At 42.1% G+C, this 12,578-nt stretch overlaps 1 protein-coding gene across 1 annotated transcript in view; it reads left to right on the top strand.

Annotated features, from left to right (window-relative positions):
• LOC308241306 (uncharacterized protein) overlaps positions 1-12,578 on the top strand; it is a gene marked incomplete at both ends in the record, with an annotated part of 219,349 nt that overhangs the window by 138,453 nt on the left and 68,318 nt on the right. The window contains one exon of the mRNA XM_080654708.1: positions 1,767-1,898. Within this exon, the coding sequence (XP_080510834.1) occupies positions 1,767-1,898 (132 nt within the window). The remainder of the gene's footprint in view (positions 1-1,766; positions 1,899-12,578) is intronic.

The following is a 12,578-nucleotide window of genomic DNA, read 5'->3' as shown; positions in this document are numbered from 1 at the left end:
AAATAGATAGGTCACCATAATCTCTCAAAAACATATTATTTTTCAATCAGATAACTTTGTCCAATTCTGATATTTGTGTCTAACCACAAAATGAAATTATGAATCAGACCAGAGTGGGTGAATGGGATCACCATGATTGGCAGCTGAAATCAAGGCAAAAAGAGCTCTCCAAATCATGGGCATGATGGAAATCAGGCCTGTTTTTCTTTCTCTTTTTCAAGTGCTCCTAGAGCCAGACATGTCTTTAAAAATCTTGACTCCATCCCTGTGTCTCGATTGCAGATGAATAGTTAATTAAAGGCTGCAAATAGTTTCAATGGCACTAATGAACAGTGCTCTCCACAATCAGCACCAGGACTTACTCAGCCCATCAGTCATGACTTTTAAGAGCAGAAGAGCCAGTATACACAGGAATCTGTGAAAGAGCAAAAATGAGAGAGAGGGGAAATAAAATCCAGCCAATGTTTTTGTTTTGATTAGTTTGTAGCCCCGGGGCATTTTGGACCCCAGCTGCAGGCAGACCTCTGAATGTGGAGGGCTCTGGCCCAGCTGGCCCTGGAATCCATCTAACTCCTTATTCCCCTTTATATCATTATAATAAGGACAGACTTATGTTACAATCGTTCCACATTGAATGAACTTTAAATTTGAACTATGGTGTCTCTCGGTTAATTGACTTGACAGGTGCTGAGTAACTAGTATTGCAGCCTAAGTTTGCTGAGAGCCAGAAGATCTGGGTTCGATTCTGACTTTGCTCCTTCTGAGCTGGTTTGGCCCAGAGTAAGTCACTTAACCTCTCCCAGCCTCAGTTTCCTATTTAAAATGAAGCTAACGTTGCTTATGTCATATAGTAATTTTTATGCAAATGGGAGCTACTGTATGTAAAGTGCACAGCACAGAGTAAGTGATCAAGAGATAATAGCCAGAAATGATATATACATCCCAGGAAATTTAATAATTCTGTTATTCAGTGAAACGCTGCCCAGGAAAGAAGTTAACCTCACAGGCCAGTTTAGTCTGATGTAACTCCCCAAAATTGTGATGTGTTTGGAAAAGTTTCACCATTATCTCCGTGTTAAAGGAATGCTTTCTACCAGGTTTCTAATTCCAGTGGTTTTGGTGGTAGGATGCATGCTGAAGCCTCTATCCGAGCCCTCAGAGGTCCCAGCAGCATCAGCTGTCTTTTCCAGTTCAAAGGCATTCAACAAAGCAGCACTTTTTCCTCTTGTACATTGTTTGGTCCTATAAAATACACAAATTAGAAGCCTCTGGGGTGATTCTTCTGGCTTACAATAGAAGCAAACACTAGGAGAAAGGATTCAGGCGACCATTTGGGGACAGCTTCCTAAGCATCGCTCCTCCTAAGCTTCCTAGGCATCGCTCCTCCTAAGCTTCCTTTACAAATTACATCTCATTTTCAGGTTTTGTTCTGTGCAACTGCCTCCAAAGACATATATCAAAATCGCTTCCATTGTTACTGTCTGAAAAAGCCACAGTTTCAGCAAAAACACAACCTCTGTATCTGTGTTTCCAACATGACAAGCTACAGCATCATATTGGTTTCTTCAGGGAGTATTTTTGGAAGTGCTATGAATCCTTGGAGGCTACTCAAATGTTTCTTTGTTTGCAGCCCAGGGGTACACACATGCACTCACTCACACACATACACAAGCACACACACACGCAACACTTTTCCAACTCGCTTACCTGGGGTCATCTTGATTTATTACAAGTCTTAGCTCCTTTCTGTCTTTTTACTTTATAAGCCTGCCCTGATGGCCCCTGGGGACCAGAGTGCCAGGTCTCCTGTGGACCCTGTGAGAATGGAGGTCAATGCAACAAAAAAACTGGAACCTGTGACTGTTCTCCTGGTTACACTGGAAAAGACTGCACCACACGTAAGTCATTAATCTAGAAAAGATAACCAACAAATCAATAACGTTGTTAGCTTTATAAATACTTTTTTTTCTAACTGATCTATGAGGTGTTATAATAGGGTACATCTTTCAATTATCTATTGTTGTATAACCATTCAAATATTTTGTGGCTTAAAATGATGATTTATTATTTCTTTTGATCCTGTGGGTTGATGAGATGCTTCTCCTGCCAGTTTCACTTGGAGTCACTCACTGGTGGCTGCTTCCAGTTAGTTAATTGTCTGGGAAATGGGATGGAGTGGCCTTCTCATTCAGGGGACCTAGCCTTTCCCGTATATAGTATTTCCATAAGGTTAGCTTGGGCTTCCTCAGAGCATGGCAATCTCAAAACAAGAGTTCAAGAAGAAGTGCCCCCAAAGTGTGAAAGTGGACACCATAATGTGTCAGAAGCTTAGCTTCAGAAGACACACATCATCACTTCTGCCACATTCTATTGGTTAAAACAAATCATAAGGCCAGATTCTACCTCTGATCAGAGGAGTAGTAAACTCACATTGCAGAAGATCTGCTAGCTGGGAGATAGGGTTGCAGCCATCTTTGCAACCAATTTATCACAGTATTTAAAGTTATACTGAGATGAGAGGCACTCTAAAGAATCTGTTAGCCCTAGCTGATTTGGCTCAGTGGATAGAGTGTTGGTCTTCAGACTGAAGGATCCCAGATTCAATTCCAGTCAAGGGCACCTGCCCGGATTGCAAGCTCGATTTCCCAGTAAGGGGCATGCAGAAGGCAGCCAATAAATGATTCTCTCTCATCGATGTTTTTATCTCCCTCTCTCTTTCTCTCTGAAATCAATCACTCAATCAATCAATCAATCAATCAATCTATCTATCTATCCATCCTATATAATAAAAGGCTAATATGCAAATAGAGTGAATGGTGGAACGACCACTCGCTATGACATGCACTGACCACAATGGGGCAGACGCTCAATGCAGGAGCTGCCCCCTGGTGGTCAGTGCACTCCCACAGGGGGAGCACCACTCAGCCAGAAGCCAAGCTCATGGCTGGTGAGCACAGTGGTGGTGGCAGGAGCCTCTCCTGCCTCTGCGGCAACTCTAAGGATGTCCGACTGATGGCTTAGGCCCGCTCTGAAGAGTGGGCCTAAGCCGTCAGTCAGACATCCCCCAGAGCTCCCGGACTGCGAGAGGGAGCAGGCTGGGATGAGGCACCCCCTGCCTGCTGAGTGCATGAATTTTGTGCACCAGGCCTCTAGTATCTATATATATAAAAAGCCAGCAACTGGAACACTAGAATGACTGGAATGACTGGTCGCTATGATGCCCACTGTGGCCATATCTGTGGGTGGGGCCAGCTGGCCAACCTCCCACAGCCCCTCACCCCAGCCAGCCCCACTGCTGATTGGACCCCTGCACCCCGATCAGGGGCAGGGCCAGCCAGCCAACCACCCACAGCCCCTCCCCCAAGCCACTGGCCCCCAATCAACCCCCCCCATTCCATTCGGGGATGGAGCCAGGCAGACCCAACCCATGCATGAATTCGTGCACTGGGCCTCTAGTATATATATAAAAGAATCTGTTTGTCTGTATTTATAATTATTGTCAGAGTGGAAACAAATTATAGACCGATAAAAAGTCATTAATTAAAATGAATCTGTTTCAAAGAGCCAGTAGAACTACTACTTTGCTGCCTCCTTTTCTGCTTGTGATTCTTACATTACCTCTGTTAACTCTGCCTGTCCTACCTTCTCTACTCCATCCACAGTAGGACAGAGTAACCTGAGAGCTTCAGGAAAGCTGTGGGCTGGATGCTAATATTGGTATTTTCTTTTATAATTTTTTTTTCAGTCACAGTTGACATACAATATTACATTAGCTTCAGATGTACAAATTTAACTTACAAAGTGATCACCCCTATAAGTCTGCTACCCATCTGACATCATATGTAGTTATTACAATATTATTTTTACATTGCTGTTTTAAATATGTCTAATAAAGGTTAGGATAAGTCTGTTGTTTGTGATGATCTTTGATTTTATGAGGTGAAAATAGTGATTTAAATTAACTTTCAGTGCTTAGGACTTTCTATAAACCAGCAAGAAAGTAAAACCAGAAGTCTAAATACTATCTAATAAAAGGATAATATGCAAATTGACTGTCACTCCAACACAAGATGGCTGCCCCCATGTGGTCAAAGATGACTGCCCCCATGTGGACACAAAATGGCCACCACAAGATGGCCAGCAGGGGAGGGCAGTTGGGAGGGACCACGTCGGCAAGGGAGGGCTGTTGTGGGTGATCAGGCCAGCAGGGGAGGGCCATTGGGAGGGACCAGGCCTGCAAGGGAGGGCAGTTGGGGGCGATCAAGCCTGCAGGGGAGAGCAGTTAGGGGTGACCAGGCCAGCAGAGGAGGGAAGTTGGGGGTGACCGGGCCTGCAGGGAAGGGCAGTTGGGGGGGACCCAGGCCTGCAGGAGAGTGGTTAGGGAGTGATCAGGCTGGCAGGCAGAAGCAGTTAGGGGCAATCAGGAAGGCAGGCAGGCTAGCAGTTGGGAGCCAGCAGTCCTGGATTGTGAGAGGGATGTCCGACTGCCCGTTTAGGCCCGATCCTACCGGGATCAGGCCTAAACAGATAGTCGGACATCCCTCAAGGGGTCCCAGATTGGAGAGGGTGCAGGCTGGGCTGAGGGACACACACCCCAATGCACAAATTTTGTGCACCGGGCCTCTAGTGTAAATATAAAATGTAATACCAGGATGGTATTTAGCACTTAGTTCATTATCTGACCATTTTGGAAATGCATTGTTATCCCTAAGGACAATGTCCAGGCCCAGAGACTTTTCTGGATATAACTAGGTGGTTTTTACTTTAGGACTGTTATTCTGGCTCTGTTGACAAGCATTTCTAACACTATAAAGTGTGCTGCTGCAGCAGTTGGCTAGCCCTAACCTACTTGTTTGCTTAAAAAAAAAAAAAAAAAAAAGCCTAAAGGTAAGAATTTACATATTCAAAAGGTAGTTACCTGCTATTTCCACAGTGAAGTGACATTTTCTGTCTAACTCAACTTTAATGGAATAATTATTAAGCAGATAGTGACAAAGTTTATACTGTTCCAATTGTCAGGGTGATATAAATAGACTATTTAAAAACTAGTGAAGAGATAGACTGTTCATTCTTTAAAAAATTAATGTAATAATTATGTTACAATTCTCTTCCATTCTAGGATTTTAAACCCTAGCAGAATATACCATGATAGTGCTGAGAGATTTTTTTATGACAAGTAGTAGTGTCTTAATTTTGTTGGCAACCTAATATGAGATAATGTATTGAATTGAATAGGCAAAAATATTCCCCACCTCCTAGTCCAGTTCCATTTTTGTGTTATGTGCTATTATCTGATTTTACACACATAAACACAAAAGACAAATTATATAATCATTATACTAATATATTTAGTAAATAGAATGGAACCAAAGGATAGAACTTATTAAAAATGCTTCGTACATACTCCCAAAAGAATGCATGGCATTTAAAAAGGGGTTTGTGTTTTAAGAAAAGCATACATTTCTCTAAATACCTTGTTATGGTGCTTACAGAATTTTAAAACCCAGTTATTCAATATAATGATCTGCAAAAATGCTTATAAACTACACAAGGTAATAAATTTTAGAGGCAGGAAGGATCAAAAAGCTATTTCTAAAGATATTAGCTTTATATAAATTCTGATTTTTAAAATTTATAAATACAATTACTTGGGGAAAATAATTCTTTTTTTAAAGGGTTTTATTTCACTTTGTCAGAAAACACTCTGTATATTATGATAGATTGTATTTTTTTTCCACTTCCTAATCAGTATTGAGGAAGGCAGCGGCTGTGGCTTCATAGTCATTCTCACACCCTCAATAAGAAAGTACCATCTCAGACGAGGGCAGTTTCACTCTATGTATCAGACATTTTATCAAGTAATTTGAAAATGGTCCCAGCTTTTTCTTCATCCCAGCATTATTTATAATAATGAAATACAAAATAATGGCAACCTAAATATCCACCAGAAGGAGAATGATTAAACAAATTCTATAACACATTAGTAGACTATTCTGAGGCCATTGAGATTCATGTTTTGGAAGATTGTGTAATGTCAGGAGAATTGACATTAAGTGATGTATATAAAGAATGATCCAAATTTGTAAAACATGTACTCATGCGTATATACGGAAAATTATAGCAGAAAGGACAATAATTGTTAATACTGGCCATCTCTAGATGGTTGGACTATGGGTGAATATTTTTCTCCTTTGTACAGTTTTGTCTTCCCCATATTCACTACTTTACATTTTCCCTTCTAACAATCTGGGGATGGGGAAATTAATCATCTTCAGACCAATCATTGACTAACTATCCAAGTAAGATAATCATCTGTTCTTAAAAGATTGTCTGGTAGGCTTAACTGTTCCCAACTAGGGAAGAGGTTTTCCTTCAGTCTAATTGAACTTGTTGCTCTTCACATTTAAGTTGGTTTTCTTCAGTTTACATGAGGTGAATATTGAGCATTGCTTGGCAGCACCACTAAAATAAAAAAAAAATAAATAAAAACACAAAAAACTAAAAGAACATAGTACAGGTTATACCTTAGTGATATCGCAGGTTCAGTTCCAGACCACCACAATAAAGCAAATTTCTTAATAGACCAAGACATATTTTTTTTTGTTTCCCAGTGTATATAGAAGTTATGTTTAAACTATACTAGTTTATTAAGTGTGCAATAGCATTATGTTTAAAAAATGTGCATACTTTATTGCTAACAAATGCTAAGCATCATCAGAGCCTGTTGGAAAATAGTGCCCATTGACTTGCTTGATGTAGGATTGCCACAAACCTTCAGTTTGTAAAATAAGACATTATCTGCAAAGCACCATAAAGCAAAGAGCAATAAAATAAGGTGTGTCTGTAATGCTTTCTGTGAACACCTCATTTCCCTCTCTTCAGAAGTTCCATTTTCTATTCTTCAGTCATTTTGTTATTACTCTTCTGAATTCTGCCATATTTTTATGAGCATTTACAAAATACACCCCTCCACTACTGAGGAAAGGAAGTGAGAGAGATGGGGGAGAAGACACTAGAAGGGAGATACTAATTGCAAATACAGTTCAGGCTGTCAACATCATGTGATCAAATATCATGAAATGATGAATAACAGTGAAATGATGATGACCAACCATCGTCAAATATCAAAACCGCACTGAACACAGGTGTAAACCTTCTGTAGAGGTAAGCTAGTAAATGTTAAACAACTGGGTCTCTGAAATAGAAAAACTCTCATTGGTAGCATTTACCAATTTCCACCATGTGATACACCCACCACGATGATTTTAAGTAACCCATGTGATGTCAACTGGTTCACAAAAGTTCCTGATGTTTTAACACTTGGCTTTCCGGAGTTGTTACTAACAGCTTGCAAATACTGCACTGGCTGGCAAATATTGCATTCAGATATCTTAATTTCACTTTCTCTTTTGATACTAAGAAATACTTTTTAGGTGTCCATTTTACTTAGCTGTTTCTAAACAGGTAATGAATTTGACCTTATGGGTTGAGTTTAAATTAACCAAGAAATAAACAGTTCCAACCAACAAAAATTTCACTATTAACTTAGTCTATTGTATTTTTAAAACAAAAATTAATTGTTTGGCTCCACTGCTTCAATATTATTTTTAAAAGTGTCAGATTGCTTTATTGTAGACAGCCTTCTCACTTTTTTCTCTAGAGTTCATATAGTTGGAGTATTGACTCAAATCTAGGGGAACCATGTGTTCCCTTAAACAACCTATAAACTGTGCTTCAGCTACCTGTAGCACACCTACCACAAACCAGGGACCTACCACAGACCAGGGCTGGCGTTTTCTTTATGGCACACTGTTGTAATAAACAAGGCAGTTATCTAAGGCAGAAATAAATGAGTACGTATAAAACAAAGTAAAATAAAACAAACAAATAAAAAACTATTAGAAGAACAATTACTAGTAAAAGTCTTAAGCATTGCCCAACATGAAGAGGTGAGATGCGAGCATATGCTTCTGACCTCTCTGAAGCAACCCTAGATCTGATTTTTAAATTTGCTGTAAAATAAAATGTATTTAAATAATACATCTCCCATCCTTTCCAGCAGTGAGATGCTTGCCCCTTACCAATCTGGTTCTCAGCAGGCAGTCCAGCCTGATGAAGCATCAGCAAATGTCAGTTCCCACAGAGCTGTGCCACCGAGAGGCAACACTGAAGTGGTGACAGGCCTCTCAAAGAGCTATTGTGCAAATTCAGTTTTTAAATAGGGATATGGTTGAGGTCATTGCCAGTAAGTTCATCTCCCCAGCGCCTGTGGAAACAGAAGGGGGTCGTGCTGCAGTGAAATAGAGGCTTTAAGTTGAGGAGTTGTGTGGATCTGGTCTTCAGGATATTTGTCTTCCTGTTTTCAAGCAGTTCAAATTCAAATTAGCTGTTTGTGTGTGTGTGTGTGTGTGTGTGTGTGTGTGTGTGTTTGTGTGAGTGTGTGTTTTGCACATAGCCATTGAAGGGAGCCCAGAGGTGCTCTTTTCTATATTCTTTCATCTTCTATAATGTCTTAGTTAAATATTTAAAAATGAAGTTAATCCTGTTATCATCTTATAACTCTCAATGACCTACTAATGCTCTCCATGATGAAGTCAGAATTCCATAAAGTTTGGGTACTAAGGGCCATCATCTCTCTGTTCCGAACATCATTTTGACTACGTTCACACATATCCCACATACTTTAGTCATTCCTCCAAGCACCCTGTGCTTTTAAAATGTGGTGCCATTGTCTATTACTCTTCCCACTAATACATTTTTTTCTCTTTCCATTTTTATTGCCTATTAAAGTTCTTTAGGGATTTTTATTTTTCAGTGTATGGAAACTAACAAAAAAACCTAAATCCCTTCTTTCCAATAATGGTGTAATATAAGTGTCTGTTTGTACATGATTAAAGATATCATGTGGTTTTTCATTCTCCAGCTCTTGATATACAAAGGATGCTCATTAAAGACATACTAGAGTCAATTAAAGAACATTCTTAACAATTTAGTAAAGAAATTTGGGATTAAAGTTTCATAGAAATAATGCACTAAGTTAAAAAAAAGACATGAAAAATGCAATTTATGATGCTAAAAATATTCAGTAGCCTACACCAAACTGGGTTGAATTGTCAGGCCCTTTAAGATGAGATCAGTGTCAAACTTCTTTGGTATCTATCCCATTTCTGAAAGCACTTTTCAAAAGAAGCTTTTCAGAGGATTAGAAGACAATGATGATGTTTTATGATTCTTTAGCTTTCTCTCAAGACTTTAGATATATGTATTTCTGTACTCACCTCAATGTATGCAGTTTTTTATTTAAATACGAAGGGCCCAGTGCACGAATTCATGCACCTTGAAAGGAACTGTGGGCCAAGAGGCTGCAGTAGGCACAGGGGCAAGTCTAGGCCCATCCTCCACGACCCCGCCCAGCCCCTCCGCCACCGTTCCCACCCGCTGAAGGTGCGGAGTGATTGTGGCCAGCATCGGTAGCGGGTACAAGTGGTGCCAGCACCGTCAGTGGGTATGAGTGGTGGCTGCTGCCCTGATTGCCCCTCAGGAGCAGGGGGAGGTGGAGAAGCCCTCAAGGACAATCAGGGCCAGCAGCCACAGCTCACACCTGCTGATGGTGCTGAGTGATCGGGACTGGAGACAGGCACCAGCAGTGGGTATGAGCGGGGCCAGTGCTAGCAGTGAGTGTGAGCAATGGCTCCGGCACCAGCAGCAGGTGTGAGCGGGTGGGACCATGGCGTGCAGGAGCAAAAAATTTTTAGTAACCACCAGAGGCTTGCCCCAATGACAGCGACCGGCACCCCACCTTGGTCTAAAGCCCCTGCTCACCTGCTCCACCATCCCACCACAGCCAATGCCCGCCATGTTCTGCACACGCCCCCTGGTGGTCAGCACACATCATAGCGACCAGTTGTTCCTGTTGTTCCACTGTTCAGTCTATTTGCATATTAGACTTTTATTATATAGGATAACAAAACTGCCTTAAAAAAGTGAATAAGTATCTTTGGCTCTTAGTTTCTGTAACTAAAAGGAAGGGATTCAACTGGGTAATATACAATATGTAATCTTACCTAATAATAGACAAACATGTAAATTGACCGTACCTCTGCTACGCCCACAGCCAATCAGAGTGAGTATGCAAATTAGAAGGCCAAAGATGGTGGCCGCCCAGCTGCTCCAGGCGTGGAGTGGCCAGGCAGGGCAGGATGCCTGCTATGAAAGGGAGGGCGGTGGCGAAGGGATCTACTGGAGCACAGTGCCGCAGCGAAGACAAGACTGCAGACTCTGGAGTCTGCAGCAAAGACGAAGATGGCAAACTCTGGCTGGAGTGAAGGCCTGGGTCCCAGGTGCCGGAGGAAAACCGGTGCTGGAAGCCAAGGGAAGGAAGGCCTATTGCACGAATCTCTTTGTGCAATAGGCCTCTACTATTTGTATAATAATATACAATGCAATCTATGCTACATAACACTAAATGGTAAATGTAGGCATATGCTGTGCAGTGATAATACATCATCCAACCCTCATGTGATCAAAGTGATGGAGTGCCTATTCTGTGTTCACCATGCAATGTGGTTTCCACCACTTCACTCATCAAATCCTCAGAACAACTGAAAAATGAAGTTGGGTTTTCCCCATTATACAAATGAGGAAACTGAATCTAGGAAGAATTGAGTAACTTATCCAAGGTAACATATATAATTAGTAATTGAGGACTAGATAATCAGTAAAGTTGATACAAACACTACATATTCATAAAAAAGATGATAGTTGTTGATATTAAATATTGTAGCCAACTGGTATAACATTTAAAGAAAAGAGAGAAAATTAAGATTCCATTGGGGAAAAAAACTGAATAGTCAAAAAGTTGGATTCAGGGCAGTCTCTTTATGGCCTCATATTTGTAGGTTTCAAAAACAGTGACTGATACAGACAAGGGTATTGCTGAAATGTCAAGTGCCAGAGCTGCCTATGCTCAATCTCAAGACAGAGGGAGGGTGCTTTTTCTTTGTGGGTATGCAGCTTGTTCAGCCTGCCTCCACAGCCTAAGCTGCCTGCTGTACCACATCAGTAGTAATAGTTGTCTGTGGGGCCTCGACTAGCCAGTGTACCTGCATTTCCAACTGGACAGAGCCTAGTGACAAATGCTGTAACCAGAAGGCAGTTGTAAGTCCTGTTCATCATCTAGCATAAATAACGACCAGAAGAACTTGGTTTATATTCTGCAGATGCTGAGTGTTCTCACTCTGTTTTGTTCTTACAGGGCTTCCCAAACTTAACTGTGTTTAAAATTCTTTTTATATGTTGGTAAATATAGTTGGCTGGCTGCCTATAGCAATCCATGATTACTCTTGCTGCTTGCTTCCAGAGCCCTGAATTGAATATCTGGCAGAGCACAAAATAAATTCTTATTTCCTCAAAGTGAATCATCCAGAAGTTCTACTGTCCAATGCACACACATTTCACACACACAAACACACACACACACACACACATCCTTTGTACATTACTGGTTGGGCTCATGGTCCACTGTGCTTTGAAATTTGTACTGTGGGGCACAAGGCTGCAATGGGCACAGGGGCAGTTCTTGGCCCATCCTCCATGCCCCCACCCGGGCCCTCCCACCGCAGCCCCTGGAGCCCTGTCTGCCGGCAGCCCTGCTCCCGCCACTGCTGCTCCCATGTGCTGCCCCTGCTTGCACCCGCTGACGGCATGGAGCAATTGGGGCCGGTGCCAGCAGCAAGTGCAAGCGGGGCTGGTGCTGTCAGCAGGTGGGAGTGGTGGCTCCAGCACCGAGCAGGGCTGTCGCCGTCAGCAGGTGCAAGAGGCGACTGCCGGCCCCAATTGCCCCTCAGGAGCAGGGAGAGGTGGAGAAGCCTTGAGGGGCAGTCTGGGCCAGCAGCCTCCGCTTGCACCTGCTGATGGCGCTGAGCAATTGGGGTCGGCGCCAGGCGCCAGCAGCAGGTGCAAGTGGCGGCTCCGGCGCTGGCAGCGGGTGCAAGCACCTAGTGGGACTGTGACACGCAGGAGCAAAGCATTTTCAGTAACCACCAGAGGCTCACACCAATGACAGCAACTGGTGTCCCACCTTGGTATGGCGTCCCCACTCACCTGCTCCACCATCCCACCACAGCTGGTGCCCACCATGTTCTGCACTCTGCCGCCTGCTGCTGACACCACCATTATCTGCACATGCCCCCTGGTGGTCAGCGCACATCACAGCGACCGGTTGTCCGGTTGTTCGGCCATTCGGTCTATTAGCATATTAGGGTTTTATATATACTAGGTGTACCAATTAATAATGCAGAATTTTTTCAATAGATGGAGTTACACATATGTTGATGTATATGCAATTTGATATGTACACTATTTTGTTGTATTGACAACAAGCGTCAAAACTTCATATGTCAAATTTTCTGAAGGTGTTAACATCATAGATATTTTTACTCTTAAAAATGTTGAATTTCATGCCAAAAAAAAGAGCATTTGTGGGAAGTTTTAATTCATTACTTTATTTTGAAGAAAAGTGCTGCTGAAAGTTATCGTATACTTCGGGAAGCTTATGGTGAACATGCTCCATCTCGAGA

This window comes from Plecotus auritus, assembly GCF_963455305.1.
Source record: "Plecotus auritus genome assembly, chromosome: 2".
Taxonomy (NCBI): Eukaryota; Metazoa; Chordata; class Mammalia; order Chiroptera; family Vespertilionidae; genus Plecotus; species Plecotus auritus.
Note: the sequence above shows the minus strand (reverse complement) of the source record. Positions and strands in the feature narration are given on the sequence as shown.